General features: G+C 42.8%; 2 protein-coding genes across 3 annotated transcripts; one reads left to right on the plus strand and one right to left on the minus strand.

Annotated features, from left to right (window-relative positions):
• Positions 1–2,238: 2,238 nt before the first annotated feature.
• Positions 2,239–9,546, minus strand: zc3hc1 (zinc finger, C3HC-type containing 1). Its single transcript, XM_080851279.1, has 10 exons — positions 9,399–9,546; positions 8,742–8,844; positions 8,271–8,421; positions 8,097–8,180; positions 7,866–7,993; positions 5,723–5,892; positions 5,237–5,525; positions 4,826–5,014; positions 3,903–4,121; positions 2,239–3,372 (listed from the first exon to the last, which is right to left on the minus strand). The coding sequence occupies exons 1-10, from the start codon at positions 9,530–9,532 to the stop codon at positions 3,307–3,309; spliced, it is 1,533 nt and encodes a 510-aa protein (XP_080707405.1). The 5' UTR covers positions 9,533–9,546; the 3' UTR covers positions 2,239–3,306.
• A 585-nt stretch (positions 9,547–10,131) lies between these two features.
• klhdc10 (kelch domain containing 10) lies at positions 10,132–21,091 on the plus strand. Of its 2 annotated transcripts, XM_080851784.1 has the most exons (10): positions 10,132–10,306; positions 12,770–12,862; positions 14,212–14,433; positions 14,822–14,976; positions 15,240–15,388; positions 15,520–15,604; positions 16,123–16,189; positions 16,294–16,341; positions 16,599–16,738; positions 18,543–21,091. In XM_080851784.1, exons 1-10 carry the CDS (start codon positions 10,222–10,224, stop codon positions 18,750–18,752), a joined length of 1,254 nt encoding a protein of 417 aa, XP_080707910.1. In that variant the 5' UTR covers positions 10,132–10,221; the 3' UTR covers positions 18,753–21,091. The 2 variants fall into 2 exon arrangements, with proteins under 2 accessions (XP_080707910.1, XP_080707909.1); XM_080851783.1 differs by lacking the exon at positions 12,770–12,862.
• The last annotated feature ends 1,640 nt before the right edge of the window (positions 21,092–22,731 follow it).

The following is a 22,731-nucleotide window of genomic DNA, read 5'->3' on the forward strand; positions in this document are numbered from 1 at the left end:
TAATCATACCAGGAGCAGAAAAAAGGTAGCCTGCATATTTCAAAGCAGAAATACTCAAATAAAACTGTGGCTTACACGCATAAATTAGCATCTATTGAGAGTTGTGTTTTGGTGGATTTGTTTATGGCCTAATTTCTTTCCTGATGATAAAAATTATAGTTAAATTCTTGCCAACTAAGGTCCTGAGGGCTACATTAATAGTTGAACCATACTTTGGAACAATTGGGTGTGAAACACGAGGAAATAACCCCCAAATTACAGCCTTTAAAAAATAGGCTAAATTTCAGAGTAGTTATAATCTTGTTCTAAATTTTGTGTACCCGTATGATCATGATAATTGGCAAGATTTCATTTTCGCGCTTTTGAGGCGTTAACTGTTTAAAAAAAATTACATTCACATTATTCAGCAGTAATGAAAATGATCAGCAGAGGAACCACATTTTGGAAGGGATAAAAAATAAAATGTATCACCCACCACACCTTCTGGTAGCAAAGGTCCAGAACATTTCTAAACCCATCAAACTCTAAGGTGAGTTTTTGCCACACAGGGGATTACTAATGGAAAAGTTTGCTTTTAGTGAGGGAGTGGAAAAGCAGCAGAGCAAAAAGACAGAGTGATGGAACGACTCCCAAAGGGATTCTCCTGACAGCTGAAGTGCCAGGGTGGACAGCCTAAGCCTAGGGGTATGGCGACATGCAGGATACAGCAGAGGAGCTCTTTAGTCTGCCACAACAGAGGAGAAACCACAACATGTGGGACAGCTTCCCTTAGTTATGTCGAGAATCAGGTAAGGACTCACAATTGGAATGAAAAGATTGTCAAAACATGTGCTTGTACACCTTCAGAATACAGAAAAAAAACACTGTTCAAGCATAAATAACAAATTATCACGTTTACAATTTTGTTATTGAAAATAGAATCCAAGTCATTGCATTTCTCAGGGTTGATGAGAATTGAAATAAAGGGAAAATATGAGCGCAGAGTAATATCCTTTTTTCCTATTGGTGCGGCACACCATCACGTTTGCTGTCACAAAAGGTACAAAACGCAAGTTTTTAACTTTATTAGAGAGAATAGTCTTAGAAAAGTGAAACCAAGACAGACACTGAGGACACCTGGGAGCAAAATATATACGTGTTGCCAAAGGAAAAGGAACTCATCAGCATGCGTGTGTGTGTGTCCTGTGCTGCCGCCAAATGCATGTGTGGTGTTGTGGGTCCTGCTGTGTGACAATAAAACTGCCATTGACTTTGACAGTAACCTGTTCAATCACATGCTCACACCCGTCTCGTGTTGTCGTTGTGTGATGAAATATGGAAATTCTCTGCTGAATTTGAAATACTTTGGCACTATTTTGTGCATTTGCAATGGCAGTAATACAACTGAAATAGAAAGTGAGAGACAGACCTCCTTACAAGGTCTCTCCTTTGCCCTCAATGGAGCACGGTACAAGGTTGTTATGAACCATCAGGCAGCAGGCCAATACAACTTCTCATCTCATTGTCTGTTTTGGTCGTCACACATGCACACTCCACCGCAACCAACCTTTCAATCACAAGGGCAAAGATGTAGCTGATGGAAGAACTGCAGAGAGGAGGTGGGCATGCATGAGAGCACCAGACGCTTGTTCATCACTGACACCCTCCACATTTCTGAGGCTGGCAGGGGGAGACTGTGAGTGCGGTGTCTGTGTGCTCTTGTAGGAGTGTGAAGCACTGCACACACACAAAATCCTTTCACTTTGGTCCTGGTCAGATTGCATATCTGCCCCATGTGCTTCACTCATCAGAACAAATAGAATAGGAGGGCATCACAAATCCAGTCTGATAGTAAAAACAGGACCCCCGCACTAGCCATCAAGACATCATATACTGTCATTTTTATGCACTACAAATAATGGCAAATTGCATATGTTGTTAACCAGTTGAAACTGCGTCTTGACAAGACAATGATGACTAGAAAGGGTTAGAATGAACGGTTAATGGAGAGCCATGAAGTATCATGGAATTTCAACACACAAAATCCTTTCATGAAAGTTAAGAGGCTACATGGTTTCTTCAGTTTCTGAGACAATGGAACCCTTTTTCACGAAAGCAGGGCCCTATTGAAATAGCACATTGAAAATAGCAATTTTGGAGACATCCACAAACGAGCTACTGAAGCATAAAATCATTAGCATATTTCTCAAGACAACATGCCAAAGACACACACACACACACACACCAGCAAAATGCAGATTTAGAAAAAAGGCAGACTGTCGCATTTATTAAATGCCCCTTGAAAGACCATTAAGACTAAAAGTGCATGCAAGAAAGAGGATCAGAATCATCTAGAAAAAGAGCAGTCACAGAAAGATAACAAAATAAGCGAGTATTCTCCCTCATACAACATTCTGAGTTGCTATGGCACGTCATTGTCTTCCCTCAACATATCTACTTAAAACACACCCCTGACCATTAGCGTTCTAGAAACAGAAAAGGCAGACATTTTCCCAATGTTTCCAAGAAGACAGTTAAGCCTAGCCTAACCCAACCCGACAGTCAAATCCATCAGTCAAGTCAAGAGCCAAATCCATGCCTCCTCCAGTTACTTTTCACACATCAAAAAAAGAAAAAGAGGACACACATTAACAAACTGAAAAAGTTTCCTCACAGCTTAGGTTGAACACAATTCTTTGTTAACATCCTCTCTTGGACTTGAAATACTTTCAGCACTTCCAGAAACGGGACCTTTTTTGTTCAGTATTATTTCCAGTGTAGCCTATTGACTTTTCACCATCTTGTTATTGTAGTTAAAGTTAATGAAGTCACAATCCCTCATTTGTTTGTGTGTTTGTTTATGTGTACAAGAGAGGGAACACAAAGGTGAAGTCAGAGGGCTCTGGCTCAAATGTATGCATGTATGTATGTATGTATGTATGTACTGTCCATGTGTTAGATATGTTGTGGATCGGAGTGTATCGTCATCACACCTGCGTACACAAACACCTCCACACAGGCTGGATGGCTGCAGACATCTCCCATGGTGTGGTTGCCTGGCGCAGGTCAGATTTCTCAGCACTCCGACGACGACAACAGTCAGAGGAACTTCAAGAAGACATCCATGAATATTGGATCGTGGAAAACTACCCAACCCAATTTCCAACCCTCTGCTAAAACATTGCATCTCCCCACCTTGAATCACTGTAAACAAGACTTAGTACACTGGGTGGCCACATGGACGTAAAAACAATGTCAGTCTTCAGGGAACAGCACACCACATTAAACCAATCCAAATCTGTGATCCATCCACAAGCGGCCAGGGCTCTATGTGGAATAGGACTGCCATTGCCGGAGTATCGAAAACACCCGTTTCGACTTGTCTTGAGCACCCTAAGGAATAAGAGGAAGAGCAACCAATTCAATGAGTAGTAGTCACGAAGTGATGTAGCGAATCATTTCGGGGACATTTTGGGTATTTGGGGATTGACGTGCCCGTGCTACTGAGCTGTTAAGAGCCATGATGCATAAACAAGGTGTTGCCGTCCTGTTTAGTACCAGCAGAACATAGTGTAATAATGTTACAAGTCCATTACAAGCAATGTTTGGGGGCAAACAGCCATCGATCTCCATCACACTGTAAGGTCAGTGTGTTTTAGAACACAAGGTGAAAAAGACGTTGACACTAACGTCCTCTCACTAGTACTTAATACACACTTACAGTAGTTACGTTCCTACACTTTTTATTTCTGTTACACTCGGTCTCAAGTGCTCGTAGCTTGATTGTTCCCTCCTTTGTATGTTGCTTTGGATAAAAAGCGTCTGCTAAATGACCAAATGTAATGTAAATGTGACACTACTTTAGAATGGAGAACATCTGGCATCCCCTTTAATTAAATGGTGTGTTTTTGTGACTGGCTAACCTGTGAGGGGCTGGCTCCCACCGGGTTCAGACTGTGCTTCATGGACAGGAACAGGGTGAGTGCTGCCTTCCAGCCAGGCTGGGGGCGCTCCGCCTCGCACCCCTCTGGCAGGGAGCCGTTCTTGGGTGGCATCACATCCTCCTCGTTGGTACTCACCCATGGGCACCAGTCCCTGTGCTGACCCACGGGATCAAACGCATTCCTGTTCATGGGTCCCTCCTGGAGGACAAAAGAACCATTTGACCATCTTGCAGGAATCAAAGCATCATACATAAATCATGTATAAAATATGTTACAGGTTTAAAATGGAACCTCAGTACAGATCGATTCTGTGCTGTTCTAGCAATATTATTTTTTATAATGTACTAGAGAGACAATAATCGGAAATTCAATAAATGCATTTGCTTCATCAAAAGAAGTGCTGCTGTTTATGGTCTGCAAGTTGACATGCTCATTACTGAGAAGGTGCATTACGTAACCTTGGTTACAGGAAGTTCACCACTTCCACCACTATTGTAACTTAATAGATGCCATAAAGAAGTTGTAATTCTTATGTGCCCTACATAAGTATATTGTGATTTAATTTATTTGATGAGCTGCATTCTCACTACAAAAGGAATCACTAAAGAGTTCACATGGAGGCACCGTCTCACACGGATTCATCTCGTTTCTACCTGTGTGCAATTGCTGTGTTCTTACACTGTTGTCAGCAAGTTACATTTATGGCTCCAGAAAAAGTTTAAGCTCCTCAAATTAAATTAGATGTAAAAACCCTCAAAAGCAGTGAACATTGGATCGAAGCATACCTCTTCTGACAAAAATAATTGAATTGCTTATTGAAATGCAGTAACTAAATAAATGATTGCAGCAATGACGCATGGAAATGTCTAATTTGATCTAATTGGTATATGAAGAGAGTTTACCGGACTGCTGGCAGAGGAGAGGCGTGGGCGCTTGTTCTTCTGCAGGGGGCTGGAGGGCACCTCACACTGGCCTCGGCCACGGGTCGCGGCCCTCTTCCCCCGGCCCAAGGTGCTGGGCAGCTCCTCACTGGGGCTCGGGGAGTCCCTGCTGCGGGTGCGCGCAGCCAGAGGAGACGGGATGCCCTCCACCTATGGGAACATCCGCAGAGTTCAATTCATGATAACCTGTTCATGATTAAGGCACCACCTTTTTTTTCCTTCCTGTCTTCAGGGTTGGTTCCTCGGGACATGGACCAAGCCTGGCCTTTGGGTGAATTAAGTGGCTCACACCAACAACATTTTTTGATCTCTTAACAAAATTGTAACACCAATTACACCTGGACTGTGTTATAGTAAAGAAGTCAGACTCACCGAGTCAGAGCGTGAGGTATCCTGGCTGCGGAGTTTCATTCGGGAGGGAGTGGGGGAAGGGGATGGAGATGACAGGTTGGGTGTAGGCGTGGAGGTTGAGGTGTGAGTGAGGCCTTCCCCCACCCCCTCCTGGCCAGGCCTGGGGGTGGTGGGTGGAGAGCTGGCTATGCTGGGAGCGTCCCCCTCGCTTCCACCAGCATTCTCCATCTGGTGGAAGTTCCACATCCCAACCTTGCGCATGCAGTAGGTGCAGGTTAGGATAGGGAGGTTCATGGCCAGCTGTGCTGGACTAGAGATAAGGTCAGAGGTAGGAGAGCAAGACGTGTTAAAGAAAATCATGTACTCAGCATTTTCAAAAAAAAAAAAAAAAGTTTCAATCAGGGTGGGTTCATGTAGTGAAAAGCATGCATAAAAATCACTCCAAAATGTACAAAAGCCAAAGCACTTCATGAACTTAGGGGAAAACCCTGAGTGTGGCACACATACCTCGCTGCCCATCCACAGAGGGCTACAATGCAGGCTGCCACCTGTACTGCCAGCGCCTCTGGGGTCACCCGCAGAGGTGAGCTGATGGCCAGGGACCCGCCCTGCTTCTTCTTCTTCTGCTCATCCTCTATCAGCTGCAGAAGCGCACTGATGGCATCTTCAGTCAGAGACTAGAGATCCCGGAACAAGGGGGTAAAGGTCAGCAACGATAGCTTTTTACAAGGTGCCTTCCTGCTGTAGGAACTCATGGGACTTTAAGGACTTTAAAAGTGGTTGAACGTTTACAGGAATGGCCCGCTGCTCTGCCTTTTTTGTCTATTGCTTTTCCGCTACCAGAACCTACAAGTTGACATAGCGTAATCATTTTAAAAAGTTTACCAATAAGCACCAACAATCATTGTAAGCCCCACCCAGTAGTTTTAGAGTCACACAGAAGCACCCACTGTATAGAGAAGAGAATCCAGTACAGTGGGAATCCCATCAGGAATGAGCATGATATTAAACAACTCATTAAGATAAACACCAGCACCAACACTAACACTATTGAGCATTCAGTCATATCATGAGAGACACAAAGAGACTCCGTCACCTAAGGGGAGTGCAGGCTGAGAAGCACCAAGGACAGAATAAGGGAGCCCGGATGTTCCAAGTTAGGGAGGACTGGATAGAGATATGAGCTGAACAGAGGCACTAAAGAACTTGATCAGAGGGGCTGGATGTAGCTAAAAAACAGTAGACACTTCATTTTTCTTCCCCACCCTGGAGTAGGTACTTATTTCATCAAGGAACCCTGAAAAACACCCCAATCACATACGGGCAGTTCTTGCGGTCGAAAAAAAAACATCAAAAGGTGGTAGTTCCCACAGTGAAGATTTCACCCCAGATAAAATGTTGCATACACTTTAAAATCTACTAAAACTGCAAGTAAGACAACGCATTTACTCCCTGTTTACTCCGTCATTGACACACCATTACACTGTGACACGCAGGGGTTAAACTGGACCGGGGCTCAGCTCCCACACAATCCACTCTTTAATTTCATCAGGAGATGCTCAACCTAACCACATCCATCTTCAACCATGTATATATATTTTTGCTCTACAATGACAAACACATTTGCATCCCTTCCACTAGCATTAATAACTCTAGATTATTTGCAGCAAGCTTCACAGGGTTTCCCTTCGTACTGCCAATGGATTGCCCAAAAAGCCACCTTTCAGATCACCCCTCTCTTTGGTCAGTACGATGGAAAATGCCAGAGATAGATTGTGGGTCAGGTAAGGTAAGGAGGTAATTAGGTCCAAAAATAACACGGAGAGCTCATTTGGTTTCATAGCTGGATGCTGATTATTCTGCTTAAACAACATAGGCTACATGACGATTTTACTAAATGCAGTTTTTCAGTACACAATATGGTAAGCAACAGGTTGCCTCAAATCTTTGCAAGCTAGTTAACCATTACGCCATTAAGCTAGCGGGCAAGCGCAAGTTCATCATCGCTAGTGGGATTTGAGCAGAATATAGGGGCAACGCAAATTATATAAAGGGTAGGCAATGCAAGCTACTTTGATCATTTCCTAGCTACAACATCATTAATTAATGTCTGTGTATTTTAATATTGTGTAATGTAAATTAACACCCTTTTAATGTATTTATCAGACTGGTTCATTCATATTAATTTATTCTTATGACTATATTCTCCCTATTAGTGGTAGCCTCCATTATTATTTTACCCTGATACACAGGAGAAAGTATTTATCGTCATCAGCTGTAGTTTTGCGCACTGCCACATTCAGAGCAGAGGGTCGTCAGCGCAGATCAGACCTTGTGTTTTATGTAGTCTGTCAAATTACATCAAAGACCTACTTTTTAAACTCTATAAAATTGTTTTAATAATACTTGTAAATAAAAATGTAGGTGATTTCTTTATTCAACTGTAGGCCTTTCAATGTAAAAATATTTTGCCTGTCACTGTTGATGACACGCGCACACACATGTGCATCAATCTCAGCCCTAAAAGCAAAGAGCCCCCCCACACATTACAAATCCCATTATAACTCCTGGTGACAAATATTAAATCGCACTGACAAAATATTTGTTAATCAGCGGGTTCTATGGATGTGCAAGTCAAACAGGCCCTCACCATGACTTGGAGCTGCTGTGGCTTCATAGCAGGGAGCTGCTGCTCCAAGACAAGAGCACTCTCAAAGCGCTCCAAGAAGGCACCGAGCAGCACCGCTGACTCACTCACCGGAATCATCCAGAACCTGTCTGCAAACACAACACCATGTTGGATGAGAAACATTCTTATTCCACAGGGATTTAGTATGGAAAGAGAATAAAGCCTACTGGATAACATAAAGACAGTCCTTACTTGGGCATGGAAAGTCAGGCCACGAACAAAACTTCTCATGCTGAGTCTGCAGCTGTCTAGTAATCTCAGATATGCGCTCTCCATCTGCAAGGAATAAACAAACAATTAATGAGCAGAGCTAAGCTATATTATGCACCTGTCAACAATATCTATACTTTGTAGATTTGTGCATACATTTTTGGTAGTCCAAAGCTGGCTGGATGGAGGCACAGAGGAATGCCTGGCAGGTAGAGCACTTCAGCATGTCACAGTCCACATTAATCCAGCCATACTTGGCGCATCGTAAAGGGGAGAGGGCACGGGGTTTGCCAGCCCATTTCAGACAGTGCTCTTGTTAAGGATTTTTGTTTTAACCCAGTATTAATTCATGTCCTTACCAAATTCTTCTCTGTGCACTCTGTTACAGTTACTGGGGTTTTGGGGGGAGGGGTGAGAGAGTGACTTTGAGCACATGGGGAGGGGAAGAAACATGGCTGAATGGCAGTTGTAACATATGGCACAGACAAAAATATACATGCTTAGCATTTATAGTGCAGCCTATGCTCCATAATACAAAGCCAGGTTGTTATTATGCAATGCAATTCAGAACAGTAAGATTCAAACCATCAAGCGCAGCCTTTGAACAAACGCTCTCAAAAAGGATATTGAGTATGATCCTACTCTTGAGAAAAACGCATCTTTGTTGTTTGCTTCGCATGGTGATTTAGCAACGCCATTTGTTGGGATTACATTTGAATCCCCCTGTACACTAAACAAGAAAAATAATTTAAATGACAACCAGTAATATCATTGAAACGTTTGATGACTGACCAGGTAACAAATAAAAACTATGTATCCAGCACTGTCAAACCAACTAAGGCGAGTTCCAAAGTACAGCTTTACAGATGTTCAGCAAAGGTGCATTATATTGATGAATGCATACACATGCACATCCATGTAAACACGTTTGATTTGATAATAACATTGAAACCTACCCCGTAACAGCTAGGTCATGTTAAGCGGGGTTGTTAATCAACCATTAAGTCTTGTATCTCTTTAGGCAAACTGAAAACTTAAAAATGCACCTATGCATTTTCATTATATAGCTGTAAGCAACGAATCTTAATACCAAAAGAAGATCAATTTATTGGCAACATATAGAAAATATGTAAAAGCACAGACTGTTCTGCAAAGCTCTGCAAGTTTCCTCCACTGCTAAGTTGGTTAGCCATAGCTAGCTGGCTAACCCAGCTAATTAAACTAGCTTGAGGCCGTCTTGCAACTGATTATGTAAGGACGTCGGACAAATTATTACCAACTCACCTGTTTGACCCGCTATGGTCAGAAGCCACGCCCTCGTTAAGAAGCTCTCTAATTTTTTGAGGAGATGTGAAATTAGACTTCGTTTGTCTATCAGAAGTATCAGCGCGAACAGCACGGCCGCCGAACGTAGCCATGTTCGGTCCGAAACATAAACCCTTCCCTGCAAAATCGTCCACTATCAGCTATTTCTCGTTGGGTTCCGCCTTCCAAGTAATCAGAGACATTTGGTCACATTTTGTTCTCCGAGGAGGATATATACTTTCGCCTGAAGTTGAAATTATTTCAGAGATAAATAAAGTGAATCAAAGTGTTAACCACCCAATTGCTCATGTCATGAACAGATGACCATGGTCGAGTAGCCCATAACTCATATATTTTTTTTTTTATAATGTTACTATTAAATACATTAATCATTTTCTCATAACGTTACCTGATACTATGTTTGATACAAGTTAATGTGCTGGCCATAAATAATTAAAGACTCGTGCCTTGTGCAAAGTTTGTCATTTAACTTTAAGTGTTAATTGTTCAAATACTGCCGAACAGAAACACTGATAGTAATCTTGATAAAATGATCTGCGTATAGGCTAATGTATTTTCTGCATAACAGCAGCAAGTTAGGTTCCCTCAATTTGCGCAGGTGCATACAAGGCTGCAGAACGCATCGGACTTTCTGATTGGTCAATCCATGCGCAAATTTGTGAATGGTTTTCCTCCTGGAAGAATGGGAAGTGTGGCTGCCTGGACTGTTTTCCTTGCAATCCGAATCGGATTTTTTTAAGACACCCGTGTCGTTTAATGGTTGTATTGACTCTGTCTAAAAATGTCGGCCGAGGAAGTTGCCCACAGTCCGGACCAGCTGAATAAATTCGTGAAACTGTCAGGGAGGCCTTCTCTCAGAGTGGCAGGTCAGTCAAAAACACCACGTTCAGGCTTCCTAGCTGGGTAACTAGCTGGCTAGCTAGCTTTTTTTTAGTTTGTTTAGCTGTTTGATATTCCTCATAGATCAGTGACCGACCACATAGTTTGTCATTACCCGTATGTGTCTTCGATTAATGATTGCTTTGCCTTTTCTTGGTAACTAATGCTTGTAACATAGGCATTGTTTCTTTATATCAGTCTCTATGTTTACACCAGCTAGCTAGGTCGTCAAGTAGCTGCTAGCTTACTGGCTATGTAGCTGAGCTGCAGTCAGGTATCATAGGTAGGTAAGCTAACTACGAAAATGGCCTTGGCTATAATGTTAGTTGACATTGTCTTAAGTGACATTAGCTGACTATTCATAACCTTAGTCTTCCTCCTAGATATTAATGAACAGATGTATTATTAACTAACGTTGCCTCCAGGCGTCTAAAGTACTTGAGGATCTCCAGCTAGCTCGTCTACATTACTTCAAGCAAACATAGCCAGCTGTTTTACATGTTGCTAGGTTTTATAGCAGTGTAGATAATGTCATGCTCCAATGTTTGCATATGTTATTTCTGTGTGGGAATGTTTGTGTCTGGGTCTAATTTGGCGCAAGTGTTTCCTCTATTTGATTTACTGTAAGGATGTGTTTATCACCCCAGAATTAGCTGCAGTCACTAGCTAACCGAACTGAGCTAAAGACAAACAGACATGGCCTTGTTTGTTCTTGGCCTACCCATCTCACCTACTGTATGCTGGTGTTGGTTCAGCTCGTTATCCAGTTACGCTGTACCACTTACTATGTAAAGCAGTGGTTCACAAAGTTTCCATGACAGACCCCCTTTACACAAAAATGCAGCCCCATCATCACAGTGCAAAGTTTGAGACACTCGCATATTCCCTGCAATTGAACTTTTAATAAAGAACAGATGCCCATTAGCTGTTGCCTAGCTTTTCTTAAACATTGTTTCTACATTTCAACATTTTCAATTTCAGTTAATCAATCAGGTAAACTTAAATATCAGTTAAACATTTTATCTTATTTGAACAGAGCCCTTGTGAAAGCCTTTAAAGTTTTTTATCTTCTCATTAGGGCGATCAGTCCAAACAATGTCCATGTTGGGCGCATGTCTATTGTATTCATGATAATGCTAGATATCTCTTTTAAGCAACAGAGGCTAAATAGCAGGCCCTGACCATATTATGAAAGTGCAAAGTATGCTATACACTCATTACCAAATAGATTAATTCGGCCTATTGGCTACTATGCTGTAAGAGCAATGCCATATTCAAATTTGACTTGCCGGTAATGTGTCTCTATCTCTGTTTTATACAACAGGCAGCCCCTCTTGCTCTAACTTCACCCCATTGTAGCGAATTCCTGTGAACTTTTTTTATGGTGCTGTAAGTGGTGCCTCATAAGGCAACTGTAGACCTATGTCAATAGAATAACTAGACTGCACCGCTATTAAAATTGCAATAAAAATGCTCAACCAACAGAAATTATGTCATTTCCCCATTTCATATTCTTCATATGTAATGGACTGTATATACAATGTAATTACGTAAATGCATAGGCTGTTTGACAGTCAGATGGAGGTGCAAAGTCTCTTCTTCATTACCTAAGAGGCTTACCATATCCGAAAGCTTCCATTGTATTCTTGCTGTGTGTATTAATGGAAGTTATTTAGTGGCCTCAGCTTGTGTTATGAGTTAGGTTGTGCCGTGGGGGTAAATCTTGCAGGAGATTGACCCCTCAGCCTTATCTGCAGAAACTCACTGAAAACGGTAGTCTGTACATTTGAGCCCTATCTCCGTTTTTTACCTGCTCTTGCCCATTGCTATCAGCAGTTTGCACATGAGCTTCCCTGGGCAAATGCGCAATGTTTGCTTAACACAAGAAAAGTTTATTTCCAAAAGCCAGTGAACTGGATTATGACTTGAGTTTTATGCTGTGTATCCATATGTAAACATACGCCTGAAGAATCCCAACAGATGCCGCTGGTTCCAGACACTGACGACTACTGTGGTTTTGTTTTGCTTCATTTGCGTCTAACTCTTAATTTTGTGTTCATGGGACTTGCTGAAGTTGTGATGACCTCAGAAACTGACTGTCCTTTTTTTTTTGTCTGGATGAATGAGACTTAGGCCCTATGTTTCCCCCTGAGTATTTATGCCTGTTCTTTATTCTTAATCATGCATCATGTGTCCAAAATAGGTTCAAAATAGGCCAGTAAACTTCATTTGGTTAGACACAGGGATGCACAGACTATAACCATGCCTTGAGGCAGAAATGACAAAGAGCCCTCTGAAATGGTGTGATTGGAATTGTGAGATGCCTGAGCGAGCGAGCGAGTGAGTGAGTGACTGAGTGTGTATTGTGGTCTGCTCCTGTGTTTACTGTGTTCCCCATTGTCCTGCGTTTGTCCGTCTGACTGACCCCACTGCGATGACTGTGGTAACAGGCTCTAAGAAGAGAGTACGCTGGCTTCAGGCTCGACGCATCCTCACCCAACCTTGCCCCAGCCTGCGGATCCCTTACAGGTTTTTGAGAGAAGGTGGGTAACATGCCAGCTTCGGGCCAACAACCAAAAAATAAAAAAAAACAGCTTCCAGCCAGCCAATCTGTCCATTCAAAGGCGGAACCTCTACACCCTCTCTACCCCCCACCCCTACCCCAACTTTGAATCTGTAGGAGCCGTGTTTAGATGCACCACCCCCCCCCCCCCCCCCCCCTCCAACATTCTTAACCCCTTTCTCTGATGTTTCTCACTCTGGTTCACTCTAGTACAAGACCTAGTCCCCCTTTTCTCTTTCTCTCCTTCCCCTTTCAGTCAGTTTCTGGGGCTTGCAGGTTCGCTATATGAACGCGTGTTAATTGCTACCAGCAGCCACTCTGTGAGCGTATATGTCGAGTGAGTGCATCCTCTTCATGCACTATGTGCGGGTGTGTATGTGTACGTGTATGGTGTTTTGTGTCAATTCTCTCACCCTTCCATTTGTTTTCCTTGCTTGTCAGTCCACCACACTGATGGAACAGAACCTTGTAGCACACTGGGATTATTGGACAAGGCTCCTTATCGTGATGACAGAATATCACTCCAAATGTAACAAGGCCAATGAAGAGTGTTCTTATTTGACCAATTCCATTTGTCAAAAAATGCCAAGGGACAGCAAGGTCTTTTTTATTTGTGGTCTCTAGACATGTTTGCACGGGGGCTGACCATGCATTAAATATGACTCCAGTGTTGATAGGATGTGCCTGATGGACTTAATTATTAATAATAATAATTATTATTATTATTATTTACTCTGAGTTTGAGGGCACATTCCATCTCATCATTGATAACGAGCTGATCACCAAGGGATTGTTGCACAATCAAGTGAGAAAATGCCTGTGTTTTGTTTTACGAATGAAGATGGAATTGTCTTTAATTTTGTGGTGTCTGTTCTTTGAAAGGTTTTGATGAACAGTTCTGTTACTCTACATCTCTACAAACACTGTGTTTTTATTTATTTATTTGTTTATTTTTACAATAAAGGCACAATCAATGTATTTTAATGTCTAATAATCAGCTGATTGTTTCTGAGACATTATGCACAGCTATGGGTGAAACTTGGTCCACTCTGTTTGAATATTTCTGTTCAGATTGTGACTATTACAAAACCACTCGACCACTTGTTTTCCAGATCCTCTGGCTACTGAGGTTTCCAAATACAAATGATTACTTTGATATGTGATCAGGGAAAACAATTCTTTTTTCTAGAGCTGGAGTGAGAACTAGGTCCAGTTTGCAGCACAGAAGGGCTCGCAGGTGGACCACTGTTGTCTTGGAGTGTGTGTGTGTGTGTACATTCGTCAGATCCGTTGTGGCGTTAACATGGTCAGATGCCGCTATCTCCACAGGCCATCGCGCGCCTCCTGCCCGAAGCGGCCACCGCTGCGTGGCAGACCAGAGCAACCTGTACGTCTTCGGCGGATATAACCCGGACTACGATGAGTCGGGCGGCTCGGAGAATGACGACTACCCGCTCTTCCGTGAGCTGTGGAGATACCACTTCGCCACGGGCACCTGGCAGCAGATCCCCACCGAGGGGTACATGCCCACTGAACTGGCCTCCATGTCAGGTGAGCATGTGTGACGAGGAGAGGAAAGAGAGGATAGGAGGAAGAAGAAGCAGAGAGAGGAAGAGCTGTGTAGGAGGATGAGTGATGTTGGTACAAGCCAGGTGCAGATGAGAGAGAAACGTTTTCCTCTCTGGATTTATTTTAATTTGCAGTGTACAATATCAGTGTGACCGAACAAAACTTGTCTGATGTGCGTTGAAATTGACATGTTACACAACTTTCAAATGTAATCTTCTACCTTGTCCTTGACACTTAGTGATTTAGTCCAGGCTTTCTACAAATCCCACACAATCGGCATCCTTGGTGGTGTTTTATTTTGGCAGTGTGAGACAAATGATTTGTTGCAGGCTTTCACAGTAAGAATGCCCATCCGCTCTTGTGTCTCTAGCTGTCCTGCACGGAAACAACCTGCTGGTGTTCGGCGGCACTGGGATCCCGTTTGGTGAAAACAATGGGAACGACGTTCACGTCTGCAATGTCAAGTACAAGCGGTGGTCCCTGCTAAACTGTAGAGGAAAGAAACCTAACCGAATCTATGGACAGGTAAAACACAGTCATCAGTAGCGCTCACGGAAAAGTACTTTACTTCCACATTTGACATTGTGTGGTCATTTGTTAATGTATTGTCTGTGCTAGAGATTCTCAGTCCTGCTCTGATGTCCTCCATCTTTCTCTGCTCTGATGTCCTCCATCTTTCTATCAGGGCTAGATGGAAGACTGTCAGTGACCCAAGAAGAAGGATTAAGAACCCCTGGTCTTATGTTATTTATCTATTTATCTATCATCTGCGTTTGATACATTTGTAGGCGATGGTCATCATAAACGGTTTCCTGTATGTGTTTGGGGGAACGACGGGATACATCTACAGCACAGACCTCCACCGGCTGGACCTGACGACCCGCGAGTGGATGCACCTCAAGCCCAACAACACCCCTGACGATCTCCCTGATGAGAGGTAAGATGAGTGAGGAGTGCTCCTCCTCCTCCTCCTCCTCCTCCTCCTCCTCCTCCTCCTCCTCCTCACTTTAACGATAACGGAATAAATATGGCTAATTTTCTCTAAAGCACTTTCCCTTTCTCTCACAGATACAGGCATGAAATAGCACATGACGGACAGAGGATATACATACTGGGAGGAGGAACCTCCTGGATATCCTACCCTTTAGAGAAAGTATGGCTAACCCAGAGGTGTTCCGCACTCAAACTGACGATTTTCAGCTTTTTAGCACAATGTAAAGTAGTGCTATAAATTGATTTTAGGGCTTTAAACCAAAAATTCTGTGCAACTCTGCTGGTGGTTCAAATTATTTTCTTTACATCTATCACTGGCATAAGTGTGCCCAAATATATGTGTGTGTGGAGAGGTTCCCCACAATTACGCTATTGAAATGATGTTACACTGACAAGAAACTGAACATCACCTCCTCGCTTTTCTGAAAGTTAAACATAGCTGGTGTGATTGTGCCTTTGTTTGTCTTTCCACCTGTGTATTTGCATTCGAGTAAGCCTGTAGATATACAAATGACTCACATCCATGGAAACACAAACTACTTTTTAAGAGCGTGTTAAATATTTAGGGCGTGTCATCCTTTGATAATTGTTCTGTGTGTACTTGTTATCCATGCAGTGTATTTGTTTTCTTCTGTGTTTGTTGTCTTTTGTCTTTAATATCACCTCGATCTCTCCTAGATACATGCGTACAACCTGGAGACTAACTCCTGGGAAGAAATAGTTACGAAACCTCACGAAAGAATAGGTACGTCACTGCGTGTTACTGTACTTGGAACAGCATGGAACATGGCCCTTTCCTAGTAACAGCCTACTGCAACATGCACTTTCTCGTTGTGTCTCTTCTGACAGGGTACCCTGCTCCAAGGAGGTGCCACAGCTGTGTGCAGATAAAGAGTGGTGAGTCTTAAGTGCTTATAGAGTGCTTGTTAAAGCCTTTACATACTAAATCATGAGTTCAGGAAACCCCATAACTGACATTTGAATTGAACGGTATTAGAGGTGTTAATCCCCCCCATCTCTCTGTTTTTTTCCCCTTTCTCTCTCTCTCTCTCTCTCTCCCTCTCTCTCTCTCCCTCACTCTCTCTCACACACACACACACACACACACACACACACACACACACACACACACACACACACACACACACATACAGATGTATTTATATGTGGGGGTTACAATGGCGAGACAATCCAGGATGACTTGTGGAAGATGAGCTTGCTGACATTCCAGTGGACCAGGCTCCCTGCCATGATGCCAGAGCCAGCCTACTTCCACTGCGCTGCAGTCACGCCGGTCAGCTCCAGGTTTCATCTCACAGCTCTTGAGTGCATGCATAGGAACACCAGGCTTTAGATGTCCAGAGGGTTATACAAACAACTGGGAGACGCATTTGAAAGGAGACACCGTTCTATTTAGGATTTTGCATCTCAGTCAAGCTTACTGGATCCCCCACAGTTATCCAGGGCGACAGGTTTAGGTGGTAGAAGAGTAATTTAGTAATCTGAAGGTTGCTAGTTCGACCCCAACTTCTCGTAACCAAGTGTCGAAGTGTCCTTGCGCAAGACACCACACCCCTAACCGCTCCCAATGCGCAGGCTGGCAACTTAGATAGTAGCTTCTGCCATTAGTTTATGAATGGGTAGATGTCTCCGTCCAATTCAATTCAATTTTATTTATATAGCGCCATAACAATACAATTGTCTCAAGGCGCTCTACAGAGCCCAGATTCGAACCCCCTAAGTGCAAGCACAATGGCAAAGGGGCAAAAAAACTCCCTGTTAGTCAGTAAGGAACCTTAGGCAGAACCACGGCACATAAGGGGGGACCCATCTGCTTGAGGTCGGCCGGGAGGAGATAGGAACCGGGGGATGGGGAAGGGTTGTGTGGCAGAAGGGGAAGGGAAACAACAGGTGTTGTACACAGCCTGCATTTGGTAGATGTACATAATATATATACAGACATCCGGTGTTAAATACATGATACAAACAAGACCAGTTAAGTGGGTATACACTGTGCTCATAGGGTTACTGTTACAGGGGTAAGGGGAGTAGGAATAAAGAAACATGGCGGTGGTGGCGATAATATATATTGTATACAAATGCTATCATAGGGTATGGGGTAGAGAAAGTGTACGGCAGTGCGGTGGCGGTGGGTGCAATTTGCCGAGGGTTTCTACAGGTAGACCAGGTGAAGAGACTACAGCAGCGTCCCATAGCGAAGATATGTCTAGATTAGGAGAGAAATAAAAAGAACAGAGTGAGTGGGTAGAGTTTGGCTGTCCAAATGCATAGATGAGGAGTAGTGGGGGTGAGGAGCAATGTTTCCACATCCATCATCAATTGGAACATGCTATAAGCGAGAGAGAACATTTTTGTTAGTAGACATCAGTTTTAGAAACAGATAAGGAGATACCTTTGGGTAGTTGATTTAACAGTAGGCAATATGGCCATTTTATCAGTATTATTATAGGCATTAGCAATGTGATATGAAGGGAGAGGGAGAGAGAGAGAGGCTGCCTGGCTAGGTGTATTGGAATATTATTAAGTATTTAGTTAGGTTTGGTACATGCAGAGATTTTAATCATAAGCTTTGTAAGGGTGCACAACAGTGCCCAATTGGCTTGTGACAGTCGCAAGACGCGCTGTATGCTGTACCCGTGATCTGTCACACTCTTTCACGGTACAACATACGCTGTCTGTAGCCCAGTTTTGTTGCTTAGGGGGGTATTGCATGTTTTAAGATATGTTTAGTAATGCTGGCATTTAGCATTTTATTTGGTTTGGTACATGTGGAGATTTTAGTCAGAAGTCCAGAGCCTGTCAGAAATGTAGTAGTGGTTCTGCATCATGTTCCTTGCCATCCCTTACTGCATGTGTTCCTTCTTTCCAAGTCTGAATGGCCGAACACTTGATAAGCTAAACCGAGAGAGTATGGAGAGATAGAAATGACACTGAACAGTGTGGCTCTGTTAGCAGGATTAAGAATGGATTCATTGAGATTGGATGAGGATTCAGTTTGGCTGGTTAGTTGGTTGGTTGGTTGGTTGAAATGAACGTTGTTCTCAAGTTGTCTCACTTCTTCTCTCTCCATTCCTCAGGCGGGTTGTATGTACATACATGGCGGCGTGGTGAACATCTACGAGAACAGGCGAACCGGCTCACTGTTCAAGATCTGGCTGGTGGTGCCCAGCCTGCTGGAGCTGTGCTGGGAGCGGCTGCTCAAGGCCTTCCCCCACCTGCCCCACCTGTCCACCATGCAGCTGCTCAACCTGGGCCTCACGCAAGAACTTATCGAGCGGCTTAAATGATCCGCTACACAACGTACTCGAGGATCGTTGGAGTGCAAAGGGGATAGAACTGAGAAAAGAGAACTGGTACAGAAGTACTGAACAATGAGCACAGGGGTTTGTTTGTTTGTTTGTTTGTTTGTTTTTAAGAGACATCACTCTCTCCCCGATCCTCCCCCAGCCTGGAAACTTCTGGTGAGGGGGCGCTCTGAAGACCTAGCCCGCCTTAAAACCAAAAGAACTATGGGATGCCTTTTGTTTTTTTCTGTCGCTCATTCTTTTTTTCTGACGTTTGCACATGTGATTTATCATCTTTTTTTAGTTTTTTTTTTTAGTTACGGAAATCAAACAAGCTGAAGAGGAATGTTTCAGGTGCTCTAGAATTCTCCTTCCCATGTATTTTTTTACTCTTTCGCTTCTGACCAGCGTGCTCTACTCCCGATATAGGCCCGGACGGAAGCACTATTCACCCTATTAACTTGTTTTAAACTAGTTTTTCTCATTTTTGGTCTTGTTTTTTGTGGATGTATAGCGATACTCGTGCCAGCTGAGGCAACCTGCACCATCAGACCTCTCTCGTTTTTCATTTGGGCATCACTGCTCATCTGGCCAGGCTTGGCTTGAGTGAGATTGTTGTTTCTTTAAAGACTAATGCTGTTTGAAAGAATGTTTTGAAAGGGTTTCATGATTTCTGTTCAGCCTGCTGTTTCACACTGTGGGGGGATACAAATAACCATGGACTAGCCAAAATGGAAGGCCTTAATTCTGATGCCTGTTCAAGTTTATGGAGCTCAGAGATGGAAGGACTAGCCTACCTGTCCCTCATGCTTAAAATCTGCTGTTACAGACACCAACCTGACTAAAGTTTGCATCTGAATCTCCGATTTCCCCCCCGAATTTAGCCCTACACAGTCCTTGAATGACCATGTTGCTTTTAACACCAGACACTGTTTATTATCCCATGATATGTTTTTTTGCCCTTGCAGATAGCCCTGTACAGTTGTCATGTTAACCAAATGTTACATCACTGTGAATATGGTGCTTATCCCTATTTCGTCTTATTTTATTCAAATAATTCACGTTCGTGTGGCAAACCCATCTCCTACCCCTTGTGCCATTTTTAAGTCATTTAGATCCACAAAAAATATATGACCGACTTACATTAAACTGATGCTGTGCCTTCCTCCTCCCCGTACCCACCCCAAGTAAGAGTTTTAATTTTTTTTGCTAATAAATAAAGAGGTTTAATTTATATATTTGGAAAGTGTTGACACTGAGCCTGGTAAGTAGCACTTTATTGCTTGTGTCCATCTGTCAGATTCACACCTTGTGGATACACAGTGTGTTAAGAGGGAAAAATAGGTGACTAACAACCAGACCGAGAGAGGTGTGTCTTACATGCCACTCTAGCAGAGCATCCAGTCATGGCTTTCTGTACAATTATTGTTCTCTTCAGTGTGTTCATTTCTGTACATTTCTGCCTGTATGGAACATTTGCACTTTTTTTTAATCAGGTTTGGCAGATTGAATGCTGTGTGTCACCATTGGTGACCATTAAGAAGCAGCAATAATGTAGCTGGAAGTCAAATGTCATTGTGCTGCTGTTCCAGTAAGATAGTATGCCTTCACCCTCTGTGAAGAACTGTTGAAATCACTATGGAGAAAGACCTAAAGGCTATAGTGAAGCAGTTGTACTGTAGACACGATGCCAAACACCACAGCACCTTGAGTTCAGTGCTTTGATTTGATTGGCCTTGTAGCATAGGGTTGTTTTTAAGTTTTATTTTCCGACACTGTGGAACTGACAACTGGCATTTGAACCACCAGCACCAGTGTGTGAGATGTGAAAAGGCTGGGGGGCATGGCATGTTACACCCAGAAAACATCCTTTAATGCTTCTCTCGCCATCCACTGTAATGTGATGTGTCTGAATCAGCCCTGGACAAGAGGTGGGACATTTTGAAACTTCTAGAAGGCTGTTGTTGATTGTAGAGGGATCCCGACAACAGAAACGTGCTCTATTGAAACCAGCCCTGGTCGTCAGTGATATGGCATTTGCCCCTCCGGAAGAGATCTCCTTCAAACTGCAGTAGGGTGCATACATGACTAAATCTGCCCACCCAACCTTCTTTTTCCTTAAATGCCCACCCACCGACCGAGTCAGATCTGTAGTCATTTATTTTTTCTTTTGTTGTCCTGGCTGTATGATGAGAGCATTGTGTGCATGACGTTGGGACTTTTTTTTCCTCTCTGGTAGAGTGGGAGATAGACACCCCTCTCTTTGGACTTGGATCCCCGTTGTGCAGCGAAAATGATTTGAAGGCAGTCATTGATTCTCTGTAAATGTGTACCCGTTTTGTTTTCAGTGTTGGAAGAATCAATAAAGTCCTTCAATACATCCAGGTGACAGATGGCTTTCCTAAATGCATCAATCCATATCATATTTTCATATTATTTCAGGGATGTTCTAATAACATAAATAATGCTGTTGAGTTATCAACTTTCTAATAATCTTTCAAAACTTTAAAAAAGATATTTACTTAATTGTAAGCCTTGTGGTTCAGGTATGATGCATTGATATGGTCACTGATATGGACATGCAGATGTCTTAAAGTGTGCTGTATGCTGCTTTTCTTGTCATATACATATAGAATTGGGCACCTCTGCCAAAGTAAAATGTTCAATCTTACAATGCTAGATAAAGTAAAAAAAAAAAAAAGGTTTTGTGTAATCCTGCTGCCAGCGAACGGCACTGAACACACAACCTCCTCGGCTGAGGTAACCAACACAATTACAGGACCAGGTGTCGAGATGCAACCCAAATGACAGAAACCGAGTCTCTGAGTACAGCAGCGTTGATACTGTTCTCTGTGCCTATACAACTACACCATGGCAGCATGCCCAAAAGAAGAATCTGTGCTTGACGACTGAACAAACACATTGTACCTTAGGGGAAGAAATTACATGTAGAATTGTGTAGTAGGAACAAGATAATCCATATAGAATGTTGACTGTTTAAGCATGGAGTGCACAGAGGATTCCAAACACCAGTCCCTAGCAGTAAGACATCTGTTGAGGTGCACCAAACACTCAGCTTTGCAGTAACACCACAGGTCTCTGACCAGTAAGGCTTGAGGACCTAAGGGTGATGCTGTCTGATGGATGGTTTAGATTTCTGTGTCACGTAATGAGTGAGGACATTAAAGAGGGGGTAAAAATAACAGTGTTAAAAGAAATACATAAATATGCAAAAAAAATCATGAGAACAAATGTATTGTGGACACAGTAATGGAAAAATGGAGAATGATATTAATGCCAGACTGACATATATTATGTAGGGTTTTCCAAAACAGGCATTTTAATCATTTTCAGAAAACATACACAGAAATCACAATACAAACAATCTAAGACATCGGAAAGGGTTTTCAATAAAACTATGACAGAAAAGGTGTGCTGCAAGCACTATTCTCCACTTCTTTTCCAAAATACAATAAATATATTTAATAAGTTCCCAAGACCTCCAAACATCTGGTGCACTATGCCAATCTATATTGGCTGTGCATCAGGATGTCTTCCTCGCCACAGCATTTTAGTCTGTTGGCCATGTTTATAAGCTAACATAAAATAAGACACACCTTGGGTGGCATGATTTAGTGCTTAACCAAACAACATCAGAAAATACATTTTTTTTGGCATTATGTGTTGGGGAAGAAATAGTCATTACTTTGTTACACACCACAGTTTAAAAATACAAAAAGGGGTAAACACAAACAAAACAAACAAACACAGAGAGAGTCTGGATGAATTGGGGGGTATTCCAAGTACATTGTTTACTAACTAACCTGGGTAAGTCAACTCAGTAAGTGGTAGACCTTCAAACAGCGGAGCCAAATGAGGCAAATGAGGAGAGTTTCATTCCCCTAAAATAAAACTAGAAGCCATAGGGCTTTTCTATTAAGAGGCCTACCATTTACTCAGAGTTCACTTACCTAGGGTTGTC

The sequence above is a fragment of the Sprattus sprattus genome (genome assembly GCF_963457725.1).
Source record: "Sprattus sprattus genome assembly, chromosome: 14".
NCBI lineage: Eukaryota > Metazoa > Chordata > Actinopteri > Clupeiformes > Clupeidae > Sprattus > Sprattus sprattus.

What these genes read in the sequence shown, in the direction of transcription:
- zc3hc1 (XM_080851279.1), bottom strand. Translation starts at nt 9,532, where the DNA reads ATGGCTACGTTCGGCGGCCGTGCTGTTCGCGCTGATACTTCTGATAGA. An exon ending in AGCTTTGGACTACCAAAAAT is followed by an intron (nt 8,181 to 8,270) that starts GTATGCACAAAT and finishes TATTCCTTGCAG; the next exon opens with ATGGAGAGCGCATATCTGAG. An exon ending in ATACCTCACGCTCTGACTCG is followed by an intron (nt 5,015 to 5,236) that starts GTGAGTCTGACT and finishes ATGTTCCCATAG; the next exon opens with GTGGAGGGCATCCCGTCTCC.
- klhdc10 (XM_080851784.1), top strand. Translation starts at nt 10,222, where the DNA reads ATGTCGGCCGAGGAAGTTGCCCACAGTCCGGACCAGCTGAATAAATTC. An exon ending in TATCCTACCCTTTAGAGAAA is followed by an intron (nt 15,605 to 16,122) that starts GTATGGCTAACC and finishes GATCTCTCCTAG; the next exon opens with ATACATGCGTACAACCTGGA. An exon ending in CTGTGTGCAGATAAAGAGTG is followed by an intron (nt 16,342 to 16,598) that starts GTGAGTCTTAAG and finishes ACACACATACAG; the next exon opens with ATGTATTTATATGTGGGGGT.